The 25,234-nt window shown below is 29.0% G+C and overlaps 1 protein-coding gene across 1 annotated transcript; it reads left to right on the top strand.

The window, feature by feature from the left end:
* The first annotated feature begins 1,175 nt into the window (after positions 1–1,175).
* LOC131841119 (putative inorganic phosphate cotransporter) lies at positions 1,176–24,168 on the top strand. The gene is made up of 10 exons (XM_059189368.1): positions 1,176–1,407; positions 3,944–4,121; positions 5,518–5,720; positions 8,915–9,151; positions 11,100–11,309; positions 13,316–13,483; positions 15,248–15,464; positions 17,388–17,509; positions 18,620–18,736; positions 22,216–24,168. Exons 2-10 carry the CDS (start codon positions 4,016–4,018, stop codon positions 22,432–22,434), a joined length of 1,599 nt encoding a protein of 532 aa, XP_059045351.1. The 5' UTR covers positions 1,176–1,407; positions 3,944–4,015; the 3' UTR covers positions 22,435–24,168.
* Positions 24,169–25,234: the final 1,066 nt, after the last annotated feature.

A 25,234-nucleotide genomic window follows, 5' to 3' on the forward strand; every position in this document is an offset into this window, starting at 1 on the left:
AATAAAAATTAGGTAAAATAAATTATATGGTTTGGTTTGTGAATAAGTCTATATTGTCAGTTGAGTAATTAGTCAGTTAGTATTTTTATTTATTTATTAACAGCACTATACAATGTTACATTTTATACTTAAAAATAAGGTGAAACCCTGCTCCCTAATAGGAAAAGTCCTGTACTTTGGGACAAGCAGTACAGATTCCCTACAATAATACAGTTATACAGAAAATATTATAGTTTTTATTGTTGACCAGTATTAATTAATTTTACTCTGTTATAGACTTTAATATTTATAGTATTTTTATATATGAAGTAAAACATATTTAATTTTATTTTCTATAGAAAAATTTAAAGTAAATACTAGAATGAGGGCAAAATGGGATCTTGTTTTATATTATAATATCATTTCTATCAACTATTTAAAAGCTACCATTTTGCACGCATGCCTTGATTTTGACTGTACCATATATGTAGACAGTTCGTTTTTGCCTAGTATATTAGGTACATAGTCACATAGTACTCAAACAAAAAGCATAAATAAAGAAACGAAATGCCTCCGCCTTCGCCTTTCCCCCTTGTTTTAATGTGAGTATATAAGTGTTTAAACAAAAATTAAAGGAGTAGTTGTCAGATAAATGCACCTTAATATGTTTTACGAAATTAATGATAATGGAGTGGTGAACCCTACCGACTGCCAACGATATATATTGACAGGACACCAATGGAGGATAATATTATGAGGATGAAGTCAGGTCAGTTAACCTATCATGATAAATTCACGAGCAATTAATTCCGATGGTTTAAAGAGAGACCGTGTAGAAGTCGATCTGACAAGTTACTATTATTACGTGGTCATAATTCCCTTCTCTATATAATTCAAGGATAATCTTATATATTTAATAATTTTATAACTTGGTTATAATCATACCGCGAATGTATATTGGGAATACGACTTTGGATTAAGTACAATCGAAGAAGGAAAAAAACGTGAGAACGCTTGTATAATATTAATTTTATACCAATAAAATTTCATTTAATGAATGCGAATTCGCTCGCTCGGTGTAACTGAACCTTAATACGACGAATCGTTCGAGTCAGCAGTGGTCTTTACTTGATTCAAGGCTAACCACCTCGTGGTTTTGGTTCCTATGTAACCAGCGTCGGTAACATATACACCAGATGACAATATTCGCCATTTATCCGCTCTGTAGGAAACACGCATAGTGATCGGACGCACATATAAATAAAATTGATAATACACATACATAAATGAGTTAACTCGTGCGCATGCCATATTGTGATTTGCAACAATTTTAGTGCATGTGTGATTGTTTTTATGCATGTTTATAATGTGGAGTAGTGCAGTGCTTGATTGTAATTAATGACTGAAATTATTGTATAAGTTTACTCCGTAAGTATTTCTATGTTTATTTATTGATCTTGGTCAGATATAAAAACTATTATTAATTACTTTAAAAAGAGCGCACATATAAATATATTCTTTTTGTACATATTTTATCTATTCTTGTATTATACTTACGCTTGAAGACGGATTATAAATTTGGTTGAGATTCTAGTCATTTTTAAAGGTTAGCAATCAGTAGATTTGACACAAAATAAAGAATTATTTTACAAAAATCCTTAAATATTCTTTACGTAATGCTATCGTAAGTCGATTTCTCTATAACGGTAAAGTTCGACTTCGCTACATTCGCTAATTAATATTACTTAGTACTTGATTTATAAGCAACATTCGATATCATAATATTTTAAAATTTAATAATATTGTTACAAATCTAAATGACAATTAGTCTTTAGATAAAGTTTAGCTTTTGTTTCTCATGAATCTAAAAATGTTCAAATTCCAAGCGCGATGACCTAAGTACACACTAGAATTTATTAAATACTCATATTACATCGGGAAATTATTATTACTCAACAGAATACCTATTGTACATACCTATGGTAACACCTTGTATGCTTAAAACGCTTTCAAATATTCACTTAAATTAAAAAATGCTGTCTGAATGTTATAAAAAATAATAAAATATACTTATGTGATTGTAAATTTATTGTTTATAAAAACCAATTATTAGTTATTTCATATAATCACACTTTAATGGATAACAGAACATCCAAAGTAGGTATTTATATATTATTATATATAGATAACAAGTTACTTGCTAAAAGTGTAGTACTTTGTTATTATTTTACATTGTTATTTTTTTATTTTAATGTCGATTTAATATATCGTATAAAGTATAGTTCAATATTGTTATTAAATATAGTTTAATATTTATATTTATTTGTGGTTTATGAGTGGTTTAACGCTATATCAAGCAAATATTATTCAGAAATTAGGGAAAGGGATGTTTTTGAAAATCATCATTGTATGTGCTTTAGCATTTCTGTAAAAATAAGTAGATTAAATGTATTAGTGATAATATATTTTATTATTATAAAAAATTAAACATGGTTCAACCCATGATTGCGGAATCATAAAACAATCTTTAATAAATTGTAGTAAAGAACCATCTAGATTTGCTTTCAAACAAAAAATTACCACATCGTAATCGGCCCATTCGTTCTTCTAGGAGTTACTATGGCACAGATAGTACAAACTTATTAAATATTTTTGCATTCATTAATAATAAAGGGTTTTAGAACTCATTTATTTACAGATTTCATTAATAATGATATAATTTATTTTCTCTACTAAAGTAGATCGGGTAGTAGTTGATTTTACTTGATGACTGGTTTCAAAAAGTAAAAATATATACTTATATAAAAAAAATAACGATAATTTTTTGCCTATACACGCAAAAAAATTGTAGACGTAACTAGTGTGCTGTATCAGTAGAAAATTCTATTATTAATGCCGGCGTTTCAAACTGATAGAGATAAGATAAGAGTTTGAGTAAAGATTATGCTTTTTATACTATGACCGCCTCAATTCAATTTTAACTTGTCGATAACAGGGATTACAACATTTACAACTTGATATTGATTATTTTATGCTAGAAATAAACTTTGAAGTGGTAAAGGAAGGAGAGGGTACAGGGGGATATGAAAGTTCTGTATTTCAAATCGTCCTTTAATATAGTAAAAAATAATAAATAATATTATTCATGTCAAAAAAAAATCGTGTACAATATAACGGCTAAAGAGATTTTTAGCTAAAACACTAAAAAATTGTTTAATGTAGCTGGTTTTTATTTTAAAAGATTTTATCAAAATTTTTATTAAAATAATAACCAATGAATATTTCAAAGTTAATACTAGGCTAAAAATAAGTCGCAAAAGATTTATTTTAAAACTGCGCATAAGTGTGAAATGTCATTATATAACGAAACAATTTTTTTTACCACTATGAATAAAATGATTATTTTGTAGTTACCGTATTTAAATACAGTCATTAAGCATACATATACGGAGGTATATTGTCCAGTTGAAATAGAAATACTATACTTATAAAATACTATAAACGACACTGTTTCATAGTAAATGTTGACTGTCGTTTTGTACGTGCAAATCCATTTAACATATTTTTTCCTAAATGTTATATTTTAAATATTTTGTTGTATGCTTCGTCCTATGAAACTGTTAAACTGTTACAGACTAGGCCAACAATATTAGAACAGTAAAAAAAGCGCTCTTATGTGAATTCAAGTTACTTAAGATAGAATATTACAAATATTAAGTTTGATAAATATTTATTAAATATAAAAAATTAAAAAAAAATTTGAAAGTCTATATATTATTATTACCATTACATTCGTTTCTAAGATATATTCTGTACTTGTAAAAATTACTTGCATAAACAAGTTTACTTACTAACGCATTTAATATAGGCAATGGTACATCTGATGGAACTTCCCGGTGAACATGTAGTTTACACGTATGTATTATATATTTACTAGAACACTGAATAGATAATTATTTTTCAGATTTATACAATCATTAATAATATTTGACAATATCGAAAGTGTTCATTAAATATTTAAAAATTGGATTTAAATATGGAGGAAAGCGAAGCACCTGCGCAGGCGCGTAACCTGCTTGGACAAAAAACAGCAGTACCATCAAGAAGAGTAGATAATGCATTAACTAGAACCCTACGATCATGTAAGTAATATTGTTAATAACACTGGACAATTCACGCAACACCAGGTTCTAATCCAACCAGAGCTTATGTTATACTAGACATCTGATATAAATACTTTCATTATTGCAAATACACACACACACAAATACACACTTAATATGCATACAAAATATCCAAACCAATTTAAATACAAAAACTCATGAATACGACTGTTTGCATCATACGCGGAATCGAAACCGCAACTATCGGAAATAAAGCGGTATGCTAAACCGCTAGACCACTATTACAGTAAATAACAATACATTAAATAATTAAACTTATCTATATAAGAATTCTTACTAATATTTTAAACGCAAGAGTTTGTGATTATGGATGGATGTTTATTAGTCTTTCACGCAAAAACTACTGAATGGATTTTGATGAAACTTAACAGTAATATAGCCTATACATCAGAATAACACATGCATTAAGAAGAATGTTATGTAAATTAGATGAAATATTATGATAAATGTTAAGTAAGTGTGCATACGTACTTGCGCGGGTCAGCTGGTATTAATAAATTTAGTGTTTATCAAGTAATTTAAATTATAATTAATGTAATTCAACGTATACAAAATATACGTTGAATTACATTAATTACAGGTATTCAACCTTATTACCCCAATTGTTTTATGGTTCTTTGTCTTGTCCGCACCTCATGCTAGAAAGTGTGATTTGTTGTTGATATCTGTTTCTTTTTTACATTACAATACATTTTAGAAAGACTCGTACGCCTACGTTTCAAATGACAATCCAATATTAATGCATTTATAGCAAATTCGTTCTACAATAATGGAAGCACCCACAGCCCATCTTATTGAAAATGTGGGTCAGAAGCTTCCCACACTGCACTTTCCCATAGTTGGTTCTGTATTCTAGATTTGCATTGTACTTATTTTGATGCAACTGTACGTCACTGGCGTACAACAGTTCATTGACATGGAATGCAAAATAAATACAACTAACATATCTTATAGCAGAGCAAATATCCTTTGCATGGTTATCAGTTATCGTTGATAAAGTAGTTTTGCAATGAAAAAGTATATACCATATAATGTTGAATGAACATTTATGAATTTTCCCATAAACATTTTAGTATTCCTTATATACTATACAAATGAAAGTTTGTAAGTATGGATGGATGCATTAAAACTTTAAATGAAGTTTGATGCATAAAAATAGTAGAATATAACCTTGATTGACCTTTTACCCGAATTTACGTATTAAATATCACAGGATAAAGTAAGTAGAGTTGTTTTGTCTATACGAAGTCGTATGTGAAGTAATTCTAACTATGCTATCTACGGATTAATATCATTCTAAAATGCTTATGATATCGAATAAAAACTTATTTCTAAATATTTTTCTCTATTTCAGGTTGTGTTATACCTCAGCGGTATATTTTAGGTGTTATGGGTTTACTTGGAGTATGCAATGCGTATACAATGCGAGTGTGTCTCAATTTAGCAATAACTCAGATGGTGCGGCTGAACAAAACTTCAAACGATCATTTTGATGAAAACGCTTGTCCCAGTGACGATGTAATTAATAATGTTACGACAGTTGAGGTTGATAAACCGGTAAGTTACCAGATAACTTATGTTTTATATTATTTTCATTATCTGATTCAGGTCTCTAACGGCTGAACTTTTATGACGCATGTTTTCTTATTAAAAAGTTTTTTATATATTTTTTTTATGATAATAGTAATAATAAATAAAGACGATTATAATAGTGCCATATAGTCCCAAACTAGACTAACTACTTGTATTGTGAGTTCTATACGACAGATAGGAATACTTAAGTAATTTTTTTTTAAATATATACTTAATGTATCGAGCAAGGTAGTATTCGACTCTGAATGAAATGTAGTCATCAGAATTATAGCGGTGCACTGTGTGCTAATCCGCTGGACCATCGTAGACATTAGTATTAATTACTTATGGTCTTATTACAAAAAATCTGTTAAAACTCGGACGAAACGTGGTCTAAATGGTCGTGGTTTAAACCATTCCTAAAGTTAATACTTGGAATAAGCCTAACATTATTACGAATCCAGATCTAACAGAGGACTACTTAGTACTACTTAGTACTAGTATATTACATACAGAAATCAGTCACTCATGTCTTACAATTACGTTCCGTTTTACCAGAAAACTGAAAAGATTAATTCAAATAAAAAATATATATTTATTTCTATTTATGTCTTCATTATAACTATTTCATTAATATATAATATTTGTTAATGTACTATTAGGCCGAAAATCAGTTATTACAAGTAGGAGAAAAGGAACGGCGGGATATTTTTATGGATCGATTCGAATGGTGACTATTTCAAAGTCAAAATGCAAAAATAACAAATAACGTCTTTTATATATTTTTATTATCGTAAAATTAGCTTTCAATATATTTAGTTAATATATTTTTAATTTAGTTAAAATATTTTTCGAAAAACAACAACTTACAATACAATTTTTAAAATGGAGTTTGACTTTTTGCATTTAGACCACTGTTAAACTAATCGCAGGTCTAACTTTAGACCATAGACGAATCACGATTTAGAGATAAACTTCATTTTGTGGTTTATAGTGCTAAAAGGTTTATCTTTTTGTAATAAGGCCGTAGGGTTTAAAAAGTTTAATACAAGATCATTGTTTGATATAAGTAATGCAATGGTTTGATGTCAGTGTACTAAATATTGTACTTAACAGTTAGTTACTTACATTTTATTATTACAACAGCTTTGTTAAAAACTAAAATGTATTTTTTAAATAAATTATACAGTACAGGCATGTGTTAGTGTAGAAGTACTTTAAAAAAAGGACAGAATCGATAGTCTCAATATATATGTTAATCAAATTAATTATGTGTTGCTTATTTTCCAACCTTATGTAGATTAAGAATACTACGTTTTCAATTGTACGGTTTATTTAACTGAATATAATTATTTTACTGAATATAAGTTTAATCAAATATGTATATATATAAAAATTTGTCTGGATACCTCCAATAGTCTTACTTATTACAGGCGCCTAGTAAGTTAGGTTTCGGTAAGGCAGTGAAATTATAGGATAAGAGGTATGAATGGTATTACGGGATTTATCGTATGGTACCTGATGCCTATAGGTAATATTAATGTATATATTTTATATAGGCGATTGTTACCCCTTCCCATCAGGTAGGTAATTAGCTTGTTTGGAAATTAAATAAACTGTGTTAAGAAATGTATAGCGTACAGGTAAAATAATTTTAGAGATCTTATCTTATAAGCCTGGATTCAATATTACTTAAAACTGAATATACTAAATGAATACTGAATGAATATATATTCTTGTACACAACAAATGACGTAAAGGGAAATAAGTAATTCTAATTTTCCTTAGGTTTTAACGTATGGTTACAAAGCAAAGTCCCTGTTTTATATATATAGCAAAGTCCGTCTCTCAGCTCACCTACTTCTAAACCATGCATCGGATTTCGGTTTTCTCTATCGTTTTGAGATATTTTCCTACATAGTCGCATTTGCATATAGTTATACGCCTCCTGTTACATAAACCGAACGCCCATAAAGCCGAGGTAGATCACTAGTTCGTCGTAACTTTAATTATTTATGACCCTGACACATATTTACATGGTCACAATGTTTTAATTACCAGTAGTCATGGGAAGCTTTCCGTTTTAAGAGAACGCTATAAAGATCAATTAGATCAACCCGAATCACTCTTCATTAAAATACGGACTACTAAATAAGCAAATAATAACACATAAATAAAAATGTTGATACATGAAGAAAATGTGTCATTAAATAAGGGTAATAAAGGTTTTAGATTTTGAAAATCATTACTTTTGTTGTAAAAATGAAGGAATGTTGGTAAAAGATTCTTTTAAAATTTTAAAATTTGTATTTTGTTTTTGTATACGTACCTAGCTATTATAATATGTTCTTGAAATATTGTATCCTGTCTTTTATATATTATGTATACTTTTAAAATGACAAACTTAAAACGTAAAATACTTACCCTTATTTTTTCATTAACTTAGTAGTAAATAAAAATTTGAACGTATTTTAAAAAACCTTGAAATTACGGTTTGATATTACAAAGTAGCTCTATTAGCTTATGTTTTAAATATTATGGTTTAAACATTCCAAAAACTGTTTTATAAACAAAACGTGGTATTTTAGTGTCCAATGCAAATAATTTGATAATGGTGTAATACAATAATATTGAAACAAACATATAAAAACGTGTTAATGATTATCGACCATAATAATGGTCGTAGAGTTTTACAATTAAAAATATTTTTTTAGGAATAGTGTATTTAAATAAATATATATTTTATAATTGTTATTTATTATATTTATAAATGAATATAACATTACAAATATATGTAAGTCATATAAGGAAGTTGAAAATCTGTTTATATTGTTTATTGCGATCCCACAGTACGACTTTAACTTCCAATTAACCTGATCTTATTTTGGTTAAAGCTATTACATATATTGGTGAATAAAAAAAAAACTGTGATATAATAATAATAATAATCTTTATTTGTCTCAAACAAAAACTTTTCACACAATACAATTGCAAAAATATATCTGTCTGTCTGTTTATTAAACGGCTTGACTGCCTAATGAAATTAAGTAAACGTGAAAATAGATTATATCACATGTATGAACATAAATTTGTTTTTGTATCAAAGTAATCAGAGTCGTGAATATTTGTATATACATTATTTGTACAATTTGTATACAATATTTGTACAATTGTTTCAGTATGCAATATTTGACTGGGATCAATCAACACAGGGTCTCATTCTAAGTGGTTTCTACTACGGTTATGCAGCTACCCAAGTGCCTGGAGGCTATTTAGCTGAACGATTTGGAGGTAAATGGACTTTGGGAGTAGGATTGTTAAGTACAGCTCTCTTCACTTTCCTTACTCCAGTAGTGATCAGAGCGGGTGGAGCTACATGGTTGTTTATACTTCGAGTTTTGCAAGGAATGGGAGAGGTAAATATTAGATTATTTATTTATTTATATCCTATTGCGTATAAAAGTAGTATAACTGGCGATCATAATGCCAATGCATTCTTTAACAGCTAAACATAGAGTAAAAACGGAAAGCGGTTAATGGGCAATGCTGGTAAGCAATACGCTGTTTGTAAAGTTATAATACATATAATTAAAATGTAAATAATAATACTCGTATATCTAAAGTCTATATAAAACAAAATAGGTTGGCTATTGTAGTTTGCGCTTAATAATATTACCTGACACTCAAAAAGCTTTCAATGCTTACTTACTATTAATTTGACAATTATACGATTCAATCGATATGAAAAAATCTAAACAATAAATAAATTAAACAACATAAATACAAACAATGTTCCATTTGGTATGGGAATTGAATGTACTAAACTACGAATTAATTGGTATATTCTATAAATAAACATGATAATGTTTCAAGGATTCAGTAGAAAAGTGAATCAGATTGAGATTTATTTTGTTTATTCTGTGGAATAACTGAGAGTTGTCGATTTGAATGTCGTCAGACCTAGTAGTGACTCGCGATAGAGATCACAGGGTTAAGTTTTTCAATCCAATATGCTTTCAAAGTTTGAACATGCTTTTAAACTTACCTACCCTTTCAAACATTTCTACATTCGATGAAGTTGGAATTTTGAAAGCAAATTTATTTAATACAATTTTAAGTCACTTCAATAATATAATTTTTAATTCAACTAAATGTCTAATATATAAATGTGCTAATTTAGATAGATAGATGGATAAGTTCTTTATTCAACAATTACAAACACATACCATACATGATCATTTTATAAATAGAAATAAAGTTTACAAATTAAATAATACAGAAATATAATATTACAAAATAAAATAAAAATGGAGGTGGCTTTATGTGTCGCAATGATGAAGAGGCAACCAACTCAGCATGAAGCTACAGATAAGTCTGCAGCGCTGATATTCTGTTAGTCCTATAATTAAATACTTACATACATATATACGTGAATGTATATATATTACACTTCGAGCTCTTAAACAATTATACAATTACAGAACATTATACAATATATAAATAGATTAAAAATGATGTGATGTGTTATGTTATACATATATTGTTAACCTATACATACTACGTACATATATAATAGGTGTTGTTAGCATATATAAGGTCGCTGGCTAAACGCGCCGTGAGTCAGACATTATTGTTCCCGACCATGCTTACAGACTTCGGTCGTTGAAAAAGATTCCTCAGACAAAGGACCTCCTATTTAAAGTCAGTTGTTCAGACAATAAGTGTTTTTTTAAAAGATTTTTAAAATTCACTTTAGTTTTTTTAATAATTTAGTAAATTCTTATGTTTCTTTATCTAATCTATACAATTATCAACTGTGTTTAATTTGACTGAGAAATCGATACATTTCATTACGATTGAATTCACTTATTTTGGAAATTAAACGAATCTTATTGCAATTTATATGTGGAGAGCACCGTCATCTACTCAATATCTCCCTATAGGTTGTCCGTATCTGGCAGACACAAAAAAGCTTTATATTTCTGACCGCCCTTATAGTTTGGGTGGTCATTAGATAACCGATAGTAATACTTGAATTCATAGTTTTTTTAAATACATAAATAGTAAAACTCAGACCAATACAAACAATCATATATACTCATGAATACATTTTGTTATATCGTGCGAGGAATCAATCTTATGCCTATTGGAAGTAAGGCGCTATGCTAAACCGCTAGATAATCGAGATCGTCAAAACAATTCGTTACTAGGGAGGACTCAAATATACCGAGTGGATTTTGAGCATGTTAAGGGTTGCGTTTACCACAAAATCGACTGTTGACAAAGTCTTTGACTAATTTATCTGGAATTACTGCCGTGTCAGCGTGTCTTAGTATATCAGTAAATATTGTTGTAATATCACAGGGTCCAACCATGCCTGCGCTCATGATAATGTTGGCGCGATGGGTCCCTCCTCACGAAAGGGGTTTCCAAGGAGCCCTTGTATTTGGAGGTGCACAAATTGGAAACATCTTCGGGTCCTTCATGTCGGGTATTCTGCTAGCTGATGGGAGAGATTGGGCTTATGTTTTCTATTTCTTTGGTGGATTTGGAATATTATGGTTTCTATTATGGGTAAGTCTAGGCATATTTAATCATTATATATTTATACTTTACTGATTTTTTTTATATATACTGTTGCTACTAATATTAAAGAGTTTTTTTAAGAAAACAAATGTCCTAGTTAGTTTATCACAGGAAAGGCAAAATATTATTATGTTCGTAAAATTTAAGTTCTATATGTGATTTTCAAACTTGATATGGGACTCGTTATGAAAATGGTAATATTCGCAAAAATTAAAACAACAGATCAAACATTGCGAAACTGTGGAACTTTATTTAAACTGTTACACAATATTTGGTAGTTCACAGTTTGAGCACTACCTTAATTCACATTAAATTAACGAAAATACAGTTTGTGGTATTGTTCTTTTGTTTCGAATGTTTCGAATATAAAGTCTAACATATATCATAGGATAATATTAAAATGCATATAAATAGGGACGAAAGTAGTAACGTAAGAGAAATAAGGAAAAAGTATATATTATAAGATAAAAATTATGGATAAATCTGTTATTGCACAGGTAACCTTTCATTTATCTGTATTTTTATAAAAGAGATGATTTATTCGCTTCTAAATCGACTACTTTGCTCACTAAAATATTCAAGTAATTCGTTTTTTAATATGAATACTGACTATGATAGAATATGAATATGGCTGCAAAGGAAACAGGTAGATATCAAATAATTTGAACACGATTTTAATACCTCATGACCTGCATAGTAAATTATCTACTGTGCAAACTTCTTTGTATATTTTGTTCAATATGTTTGCCGCTAATTGTAGTTTCCATACATAATCTTTATATAATATATATATATATATAAATGAATGTTTGTATGTTTGTCCTCTATACCTATACTATACGTTACTATTTATCCGATCCACCAATATATCATGTAACTATAACACGAAAGAAGTAGAGGGCAATACTTTTATGCTAATTACAGCACTACGCAGTTTTTTAACACTTAATCATTTTACTAATGAAGATGTGAAAGATTATCTTGATAAGTAATACTTATAAATGCTTAAGTATCTGAGATATAATCTAAAAAGTTGTCTGCGTTGGAATTTCAGCTACTAGCTGCTTGGTTGTAGGGTGCGGTTAGGTAGTTGAATTGTCATCTCAGTCCGCTAGAATGGCAACACATGAGTATTGCCAGTGTCACATGTTAACGTCCGTAGTTCATGTATATAAGCAATTACTCCGCTTACCATCAGGAGGACGTCAGCTTATTAATATTCCAATTATATAAAAAATACAGTTTTTAGACATTTCATGATTTCATAAAAAAGTACGTGATTGTTTATTAAATTTTAAGTACTGAATACATTCATATAAATGCTTTATGGTTTTCTCTCAGTATCGATAATAAGGATTCTAGCTACCTAAGAACATCGTGCATAATGAATGGACACCTTCATTTATACCATGATTTATGCATGATACGACCCGCATTATAAATTTACAGCGACTCAGTAACTGCCGAATTAGAGGCCAAATTCGTTTTATTGAATTAAATAGATATTGTTTAATATTAATGAAACAAAGTCTTTGTGTTAATATAGTAGTTTGAAATCTTCAGGGATTTGATTGCATTTTTGTGTATATACATAATTATTATTGTGCATTCTATTGGTCAGGCTAGAATCACAGCTAAAATACTACGTCGCTCTGGACTGCTGTCACTTAACCTTTAACTGGAGTCTGACTAACCAGAACTATAGCTAGGTGCTTTCATGACTTTACACTAACAATAAAGGAGATGTTTGTATCACGATTAATAAGTCAGAGCATAGTGGCAAGTGATCATATAAAAACGACTTTACATCGATAAATATATAAAACTATCAGTGAACCTCTTTGTATGTATGTCTAATAGTGACTACATTTTATTGAAGCGTTATTCTGTCTTGATATGTCTTTATGTTTTTAAATTAGCATAACTCAATTCATATTCAGTTATTCATTTTACAAGAAACAATATTAATATGACTATTATACGTCACTTTCTAGAGTCTTCTGTGCTATAGTACACCCAACACGCATCCCTACATCTCAAAGAAGGAGTTGAACTACTTGAACAATAACGTCACGACTGCTGAAGCTCAGAGTGTGAAAGATCCGGTTCCCTGGAAGGGGATATTACGTTCTGCGCCGGTGTGGGCACTCGTGTGTGCTGCTGTAAGTCATTGTTATTTTTTATATTTCATGTAATATATGAAACACATACACAGACTTTGTAAAAAATCGTCTGCGTGGGTACATCGGCTTCATATATTCTATCCACCAAACTGATTGCTTTGGAAGCTGTGTTTAAGCTATGGAGTTAGAATGCGAATTATCATATACATATATGTACTATATATGTGACAGCCTCGCTAGAGGCTTAGCACACCGCCTTATTTCCGATGATCGCGGGTTCGATTCCTCACACGGTACAAACATTTGTATTCATGAGTATGATTGTTTGTATTAATTTGGATACTTTCTATGTATAATATGTATGTATTTACGAAAAAAAACATATCTATGTATTTTTATCAATTGACTGGTACTCCCATAACACAAGCTTTAGATAGCTTAATTTGGATCTAGATGGCGCTGTGTGAATTGTCTTTATTTATTATTTATTTATATCTATATAAGTGAGAAATATTTATATGGATATATGATACTAAGGATTTTAATTTGGAATGTTTTATTTTCTAACGAAATAAACTCTCTCTTTAAAAATAGTATAATAAAATCTTCGGTATTAATTCTCTTTCCACATTTTTTTAATTTATCATGTATCGCCAAGAACTGCATACAACAAATTATTGACGTATGTATGTGATATAAATATAAGTAGGTCATTATTGAAGTCGAAGTCTAAAGGATGTATTCATATACTTTTATTTATTTATGCACGGCAGTTTAATTCAATTTATCACTACACATTTGTTATTACATACCAATTACGTAGGTATGATATTATTTATCAGTCCCGCGTTGTAAATTGTAATTAGATCTATGTATATATTGACGATCGTTATGTTCCCATCAAACCTTGACTCGGCAGTAAAATAATATCTTGTTGTGCATGTTTACAAGTGGAACTTGGTTAATAATACCTATATTTGTAACAGTTTTTATTCAAGATTCAAGATTCTTTATTAGAAAAACATAACATGCGCGATTACATAAATAGATGTTATACATACAGAACGAATTCATCTGACATGATTAGTTTAGATGGCATACAAATATAATTAAATTGAATATTTTTTATAGCAAAAAATATTCAATTTAAATGTTAACTGTGTTAAATAATAATATAAAACCAACAATATCAAAATAAAATAAAACTAATGACAATTATAAATATATTTTACTTTAGATTTAAATTTAAATTAAAAATATATATATAAGAATAAATAAAATTTATAATTAATCCTATTTACTTATTACTATTGAACCTATGTTCTAAAATTAGAAAATTTGTACGCATAATACTAAATCGCATTAAATATAATGATAATAATTTTAGAAAATCAACGATCTTCATTCGTTTCACGAAAAATTTAATATCCGTTTTAATAATTCGTTTTCTTTCAGATAATGTAGTCAATCGTTTGATGTTGCAATTTAATTAAGACCATTGGAACTTATAAAAGTTTCTAATGACTGCATTGCTTTTTTTGATATTAAAAAAGTCTTATTTTCTTGTATATCTAAATAGTATATAAAGCAAATAATTCAAACTTGTAAACAACTGAAATTTGTTGTTGGCTTGCAAAGATTGTTTTTATTCTACTCTATAGGACCTCGAGTAACCGGAAAAAAATAAAGGAAATAATTAGAAATATATTGTCCACAATATATTTCCTGCAAACTGCAAATAAATCTAAATCTATGTAAAGTTACTTATAAGTATAATAATGTTAATTTTATTCTAATTCACAGGTTGGTCATGACTGGGGCTATTACACAATGGTCACAGACCTTCCTAAATACTCCCACGATGTGCTCAAGTACAACATTGCTACCACTGGTACATTGACGGCTCTACCGTATATTGCTATGTGGGTTAGTTCTTTCCTGTTTGGTTTAGTTTGTGATATTTGCATCAAGAAAGGATGGCATAGTATCAAAACTGGAAGAATTATTCATACTACGATTGGTAAGTACGTAATTTAATATTATTTTCTCTTTCTTAGATGGTGATGTAATAAAAGGAATCTATATTTATTCTCAATTAGCAGTGTCGGCAGTTACGTCCGCCTGACATTTATAGCCTTTGTTATTCCGGTGTATAAGCTAGATATACGTATTGTAAAGATTAATTAAAATTAATTGAGTAGTTTTTGCTCGAAAGAAGAACAAGTATCCATCCATCCATACTCACAAACTTCCACGTTTATAATATTAGTGAGACATCTTATTTCTGGGCATAATGTTTGTGGTTGTTGTGATTGGATAACTTTGTCGAGAAATTTTGTTTTTAATGTAGAGATTAAAAGGTAATACATGAATAATTCTATATATATAATATATTTTTTTATGAAATTTATTTGTTACATTGTCTGTATTTTTTATTTTAGTACAAATTAGTAAAAATACATAACGAATTCAATTTAATGAGTAATTCCAAATTTTGGACTCCCCATTTTAATTAATCATGGGATTAAACTTTTAAACACAACTAATATGTTATATGAACTCATTTGATTATGTTCAATTGTTTTTTATTATAATAATAATGATTTTAGTATTATTTCTACACTACGATTACAGTTTCGACGAATCGTAGGTCATCAGGTTATCATGGTGTTTGTACTATACGAAATTATTTTATTTTTAACAGTATAAAAAATTGTTGCTACATATCCATGCATACTAGTGGTATTTTAAAAGCGAAAGCGTATGTCTATGTATCTAATGAAATGACGTGAACAGGCTATCTTTTATCACTGAAAAAGTTGACGAAGTTAGAGGTAGGCTAGTATAAAATAAAAACAAATCGTTTTTATATCCATCTAGTAAAGTTAAAAATATGCATTGAAGGCCTTAAATTACATTTTATGTGCCTACTACTGTCATGTCTTTCTACTATAACTTATCCTCCTCTTAACCATCAAATGTGTTAAGAGGTATGAGCTAATATAGTTGTGAATAAATTAGCTGTACTGTAGATTGTTCATTAGCACTATATAGATTAACCAACTGTCATAAAGTTTTATAAAGAAACAACAGCCAATATAGAGGAGGGTATTTGCTAGTTTTTATTTTAGTCAGAAATATTTATAGTTGGCAGTATTTAGTCAAAAAATTATATAATTTTATTTCTAACGCTTTTTAAACCAACGTTTCCAAAATGCTATTAATGATGTTTCTATAATAAATTCAAAACACTGTTATCAATGGCACTTTTAACCTCCATAAAATGTAAATAATTATGTGTTTAACCAGCTGAACGTGCCTTTAAAATATGCTTCGGCGATAAAGGTATAACATAAGAATTTAATTTCTATCAATAGTTGTTTCATAGAAAAACTAATTCTATTTATATGTGACTAATAACCTACTCACCTTAACACGGGCCCAATAGGTATTTATTTAATTTTTAAATTGTACGAAATATTTTTTGCTCCATTGCTATTGGTCGTCACGTGATATTATAATATATAGCCTATATAACACTCAGGGATATATACTATACTACTATAATATACTTTTTTAATGGAAAAATATTTTTTGTTATCGAATAAACAGAACCGGATATTACACCGAACAAACAAACATACAAACTTTACCTCTTTATAATATTAGTGTAAATTAATATTGTATTAGTTTCAATTTTCAAACAACCATTGCTTATACATTAAAATTAAGAAAAGTTATTTTTCTTTGGTCTTATAGTTTAGTCTTGCTAGTTAATTTTGGTCTTGTCAGTTTTAAATTTTATTCCTCTATAGTCCCTAAGTTATGACATGATCCAGATAATTGAAATTATACTCGGCTATAATCGTATTCGTGAAATCATAATGCACCGACCTTAATAGGCCTGTTCTGTTATTGACTAATACAATATATTTATTTACAGCTGCTACTGGTCCAGCTATTTGCATTATCCTAGCATCGTATGCAGGATGTGACCGTACCGCTGCTATGGTTTATTTTGTACTGTCTATGGCGCTTATGGGAGGCTTCTACAGCGGTATGAAGGTAATTTGTTTTGTTGTTTATATTACAACTATTAATCCATGACGGCTTCGCCCGGGTGTCACTTCATGTATTTTGTATATATTAAGATAACAGATATTCTATAACCGTCTGGAATAATGGGCCTTTTAAAAGATTTTCTGAAATCGGTGCAGTGGAACCGGAAATTGCATTCCTCATAAATCCTCTCTTCTCCTCTCTGTTCCCTCTCTCTTTATAATAGTAAGATAGAAAACTAAAGAACTAAAAGTATTAAATATTAACAAATTTTAAAAGGGTCCTTTCCCATTGGAATATGTTATACCCGTCTAAAATTTGTCAGGATTAATATATTTTATGTAACTATTACAATATACATATATTATACATTATGTTAGAAAAAGAGGTAATATTGATAATATAATGATAACAAAAAGAGTACTCCATTTTAATTTAATATCTTTAATAGATACTTAAGAACTTTTAAATACATACCATGCACTGTAATACATGGTATTATAGAATCTTGTTCCAACTAAATACTGGTAAGAAGTTAGATTTCTCAACGATAGGTTAAAGTTTGTAAAAGCAATTTTATTTGTGACTGTTTATTGTACAGTAAACTAAAGGTATAAGCGTACAAAGTTCTTAAGAACTGAATAAATACATGGCAGATTTATTCCAATAGAGGGATTTCTTCCAGTCAAGTCTTTAAATTTACAATTCTTCTGGTTATTGCCAGTGAAATAAATATAAAGAAACTTTAGTAAATAAGAAATATGACTTTAGTATATTTTATTAACAACTTCAAATATTATTATTATATGCTTACTCGATGAACAGTAGCAACCGTCGCCTATATACCTACATGAACAATACCATAGATATCAAATTGTCAGATCATGCCCAAGATACCATGATGCGTTGCTATTCTAGACGACAAAGATGGAGACATCCATATCATGTAATTTTTATTATTATATCTAACCATTCAAACTAAAACACTATAAATCAAGTTACTTACCGGTAGAAATAGGAGTATATCATAAGTAAACGACTTTGTACAAAATCTACCAATATGAATGAATGAAAAAAATTTAAATGAAGTTTAAAATTCAATAATTTCATTTTCAGGTAAACGCATTGGATCTGGCCCCCAATTATGCGGGCTCATTAACATCCCTTGTAAACACCACTTCTACGTTTGCTGGAATAGTGACACCATATCTTATAGGACTAATGACACCTAATGTAAGTATCATAATAAAAATATAGGTCGCTAATACATTAAAAATACATTACGTACACTGTGATTTAGCGAAAATTATACAATGTAAAATTTGTATATTATCAGCTGCTATTATTAATATAATATTCGACTATTATGGAGTGCAGAAAAAAGTTTTACAATAATTATCATTATGATATTAAAAATAGTTCAATTGCATATTTATTGACGACTTGCTATTTTATATTTAAAGGAATATACATTTTCAAAGCTATTTTTAAATTATGCTTTACGGCTCTAGATACAAGTCATTTTGTCATTTTTAGAATATTTCAAAAATTTTTAAAATGCCCAATTCTAGGTATGTGGTCACGAATATGCGCATAATACAATAATATAAAGTCAATAATTCAACAAATGTCAAAGGCAAGTATTTTGAGTGGCATTTAACTATTACAACAAACTTATTTAAAAATAGATAGTGGACTATCAATTTTGGAAAAGTAAACAATGAATGGAATAGGTCCTTCCTAGAATACGATTTTGATTAAGAACGTCTTTCGCACACCGAACAAGTAATACCAAACTTACTCAGAAATGTCGCAATATATAGACAGTTTATTGGGCACGCACTTGTTTTAAAATGATAAATATACCAAACATCTTTTTTTTTATTCATATTTTTGTTTTACATTCAAAATTTAAGTGGCTACATGTTTTATTGGTGGCCAGTAATATCAAGCGCTATTTGCTCTAGTAAGCAAGCCGGTGATACAATCTGCTTGTACTAAGTAATTATTCGGAATAAGGAACATATATCATATCATAAGTATGTTGTATGGATATACATTTTTTTTTTATACCGTAGATTGTTATAAATTAGAATTTAAAAAATAAATATGCGATTAATAACAACAAAGATACTGAATTGTACTTTCTGTAATAAAATTGTGACTTGCGTGTTTCAATTGTAATGTTTTGACCTGAAAGGCTATTTATTCTCTTTGGGGTTATAACTCCAGGACACGTAACAAAGATTTTTAGAATTTCATTTAACCGTTAGTTTTTCTATTTAATGTAGGTACTTTATAGTATTTTTATTAATATGTTAAGCCGTATCTTTCAAATTTCAACAGACTTTCTTTGTATAATTCAAAGTGCTTGCAGACAATTTCATTGCCATGTTTTTAGTGATCAGTATATTCAAATCATAGCCTTTGTCTATAAATGAGAAAAGAAATTATGTGACAAAAATGCGAAATAAAATATGATACTATTATTCAAATCAGCGATTGCTCTTTTTGAGAAATATGATCAAAATGATTAATTATTTTGTTAAAACGAATAATTTTGTGGTACCCATAGGCATTTATCTTTCTCAACTAGGTTGCACTAGCCATGTGGCAGTGAGCTCGTTATCAAGGTTCCTATGGTCGCGGGTTCGAGTCCTCTCACTATGTAAAAATATGTATCCATGTCTCTAATTGTATATTATACTAGCTGGACTCGCGACTACGTGCGCGTGGAATTTAACTTTATCTTTCTAAAATAAAAGTAGCCTAAGTTACTCCTTATTACACCAGCTACTTGCCAAAAAACGTCCCGTCAAAATAGGTCCAGCCATTTTAGAATAGAATAGAATAGAATAGAAAATAATTTATTCAAATAAACTTAATTTAAGCACTTTTGAATAGTCATAACAATTTGTTTTTTATCTACCACTCGTTCGGAAAGCTGTCTCATCACAAGAAGAACGAGCAAGAAACTTGTGTGTTGCTCTTTTAAATAATCCTTGTAAGTTTACATTTACAAGTCGAAACGTGTGAATACAAACTACCAACAAGCACTAATTTTTGGGTCAAATATAAATATGCAATAAGATTAAATCAGTCGTAGTGATAAGAGCAGACCAGTCCCTACAAGCAGCACTCGTTTCACGAGTATGACGGATGAGCCAGCCATCACTACGCTCGACCATATTTTAGGGAGCCCAATGACCCGGCCCACCACGCCGCCACATGACTGGACATTTTAGTGAGCATGACTACTCATTCCACACGACCACGTCACAGCCACAAAAATTACTATATGGTAGTTACAGTATTCGCACTTTACATACGGATGCATGCGGCAATCAATATAAAAGCCGCTACGCTATCATATATCAAGAAAGCAGTATGAAAATTAAAATTATAACGTTGTCCGCAAATAAACTTATTCTTGCTATATATTGCTATCATCTATAAATTCATCTATTTTATAATAGGCTTTTTTACATAACATTTGTTTAATATAAGATTTGAATTGCCTCTCTGTAAGATTTAGCGTAGACTCTGGCAGTTTATTATAGAATCTTACGCAATTACCATAAAATGAATTACTAACTTTGTGTAGACGACATTTAGGTAAAATTAGCTTATTTTTATTGCGTAAGTTTCTACTTGTACAGTCTTTAAGTTTCTTGAAACTATCTAAATTTTTCCTTGTATACGTAATATTTTCATAAATATACTGTGAGGCAACGGTGAGGATATTTGATTGTTTAAAGCATTGACGTAATGACTCTCTAGAACCCATACCATAAATAGAACGTATGGCTCTCTTTTGTAAAATAAATATAGTATTTACATCGGCAGCTTTACCCCACAGCAGTATGCCATATGACATAATGCTATGGAAATAACTAAAATATACAAGTTTTGCCATCGCCACGTCTGTTAATTGCCTTATCCTTCTAATTCATAAGCAGCAGAACTAAGTCTACTGGCTAATTATGAAATATGGGGCCCCCATTGTAACTTCGAGTCCACTGTTATTCCTAAAAAAACTGTATCATTAACAAAATTTACTATTTCATCATTAAGCAATAGCTGCGTATTTACTTGTTTTACATTAGGAAGCGTGAATTTAATACACTTAGTTTTGTTGGAGTTCAATAATAGATTATTACATGTGAACCAATTTAATATAGCAGAGATAGCATAATTTACATCGTCTAATTGATTACATTGGCGACCAATTTTAAACACTATCGAAGTATCATCCGCAAATAACACTATATCTACAACTTTCTCTACCATGTAGGGAAGGTCATTTATATAAATTAAAAAGAGAATTTTAGATTTTAGATATTAGTTGGAACAAACAGACAGACAGACAAAAATTGTAAAAAATGTTATTTTGGTGTATATGTCGTATTTATATTCATATGCATGTAGTAAAAAACGGTTATATCAATATTATTATATATATCTATATAATATATATCTAGTTGTATATTATGTGTGTATTCTAGAAAACAAAAAAAAATGTATTTAATTATTTCTATCAGTTATTTAGTACACATAACACAAGCGAGTAGATGGCACTGTGAGAATTATCCAGGGTTTATTACTTATTGTTATTTCTAATCTCTATCATAGTTAATATTAGACCTACTTAGATCGAGATTAGGTTACGCTTTATAATGTATCTGTTTTTAAATATTGATTTATTATTACAGTCAACATTAGTAGAGTGGCGTGGTGCATTCTGGGTGTGCTTCGCTGTGCTGGTGGGCACTAATGTGGTGTACTGCATCTGGGCAGATGGAAAGCAACAATGGTGGGATGACGTCAGGCAGTTCGGATATCCACCAGACTGGAAACACGGACCTCTCATTAAACAGGATATAGAACAAAGAGAATCCGTTAAGTTATCTGATGACAAAGAGGTATACTAATTGTATACACTTATGTTGTAAACCTACATTGATAGTTGAATACTCTTGCATCATTTATTAGACGAAACATATACTAGTGCCAAAAATATATTTGTAATGCCACTGTACTTATTGTGAATAAGTATAATTATATAAGGTTAATCGTGAAGGGTTTACAAAACCGAAAGCAAATGAAGCAAAGCGGAAAATATTTTACAAGACTTTCTCTCAAATTGAAGGGTCACGTGATGAATTAAGTTTGAAAATACAAAATTTATTTACTGATTACTACTTTCTTTCTTGGTTGGAGTTGTTTAGTTAGAGTACTATTCTATTTGGTTTTTGGTTTAGTATATACTTTACGATAAACCGTATATATTTTGTGCAATTAGTGTAATTAATTATAACAAATAAATATACGAAGTATCAACTAAATTGGGCGATGCTTGAAAGTATAAGTTAAAAAACGACACACAAACAGAAACAATTTTATATACTATAACATTTCAGTCTTTAAAAATTTTTAAAATGTGTTCATTTACGGGAGTTTTCCCCAATTAAATTATATTGTTCATACGTTTACTTTAATTAAGCTTAACAATTAATTTATAATAAACATAAGTACAAAGTTTGTAATGAAAATATTCTTAACTATATAATACTGTCAATGACATTTTGTATTTAGCTTAAGTTGAAAAATATATTTGGAAGTTGGAAGAAATATATGTATGTATAGCTATAGTAGCCTATTATATTATTATTTAATCTACTCGGTAATCTCTCTCTCAAAACATATGTATTTCTCTACTGTTACTACCTTGGTCAGGTATCTTGATATAGATTTCCGAATACATATATATATTTTTTAATTTTTACATTTATATAGGGACTTTTATCATAATATAATAATGCCAGTCCCATCGTATTTTCGAATATATTACAAGTTTGTATTTTGTTGAACCGAATATAAGTAATACGCGTGTATACGAGTATATCATATAAAAATATACAGTAACGTATAATATACAGTTTCAAATAATTTTATTAATTTTCAGATTAACCTCTAAAAATAACATATGTATAATATTTATTAACATTATATTAGTACATAGCATAATACTACAATAGATTTACAATATTTTCAAATTGGTTCTAGTCTGAATAATCTGAATTCTAGCCACATATGCTTTATTGTCAGCTCACTCATAGCAAACAATCATCATAGTCCGTAAATTGGTGCTCTTGTCTGGGATTTACAAAATACTTCTATTTCTATGCAGCTATCCTGTTTTTCTATGTCAACACTTTTTATTAATTTCTCATCTTTAGTGTTATATTTTACGTAATAGTCTTTATTAATTTGTTTATATTTCGACCTATACAAAATTCTTTAACCATAAATAGCTGTGAAAGCGTCAATTTGGAAATTTATTATCTGCTAAGATAAACCATTATTTATTTTTATACATACTTTACCTTCGTTGCATAACTATATCGGTCATGAATATTAAATTTAGTAATATTTAATAAAAAAATTATCTGTATGCTAAGTAAAGCATACACATTATTTTCTTCTGCAGTATGATAAACATTTTTATGTATTCTAAGACAATGAAAAAATTACATCACTGGACAATATATGTGTATTTACTCATGTGCAACTATTTTGGTTATTAAACAGAGTTAAGTTAAAAATTAATCATAAAAAAATGTATAATTGCCATAATAAAGATAAATAAAACTTCTATGAATGTACCTTAGTTTTTGTTTTCCTATTGGCAACACTTTGTATAAGAGTTATAATTTTTGTATATAATTATAATAATTATTTTTACATCTACTACTACTTTTTCCCATTTATAAATTATTACTGCAAAGTATAAGATGTAATGGTATAATATTATTGTTATATATTAATCACTAAGAAGGCCGGCAAACGTAGTCCTGCTTGGAAAACCGACTTATCGAGAGCAGCATCATACCGATCCAATTCTGATTTTAAAGCATCCATAAACTCATTGAAATTAATACGGTAAAACTATTACATATGACAATAGCACAGTCGTTTAGGAAGAGTTAGGTGATGAATAAACATACAGAAAAATTATTCATAGATATAAATTACAAATTTTAAAAGTCATGTAATAAAATTATTAATGGTGTCAAAATAATTACGATTAAAGAAAGAAAACATTAGTTATTTTAGAACAGTATCTATATTTAAATATTAAAACTCGAACAAAGTATTAGGAAAGGAAAGGTTAAGATTATAAGGCCCATCGAAGTGGAAACTTCCATGTAACCTAATTAAACAAGACTGAATTAGATTCATAGGACATGTTGACATTTGCAGCACCGACTTTCTTAAGTAAAAAAACAAAATAAAAACTCATATATTATATTGAGATTAAAGACAAAAATTTATTACAATTAATGCAATTAATAAGATGGCTACTATTCAAGCTGTATTCTTCTTCGTAGGAATCTTTCATAATATATAACTCTCAAAGATGACGGCATCCCATAAGTGAAATAAATCAAAATATCGGTCAAGTATTTTTAAGTTTCAATATCCATAATCGGAAAAGTCTCTTAATAAAAAGAGTAAACTCTTTTTAACTTCTCTTCATTTTCAACGATCATCGAATACTATTGTGCTGTACTTAGATAAAACGATATGGCACATAAAAATTAAAACCACAGATTACTATTTTTTACAAACATTATTTAGTTATTATACTTTTATATCAAAGTAAATATGACTTTGTCATCTTTAAAAGTATTCGCGTATCCGCCTCATCGAACACAATACGCTGGCGCG

Source organism: Achroia grisella, unplaced genomic scaffold (genome assembly GCF_030625045.1).
Source record: "Achroia grisella isolate CSIRO2021 unplaced genomic scaffold, CSIRO_AGI_Agris_v1 utg1573, whole genome shotgun sequence".
NCBI classification, from domain to species: Eukaryota; Metazoa; Arthropoda; class Insecta; order Lepidoptera; family Pyralidae; genus Achroia; species Achroia grisella.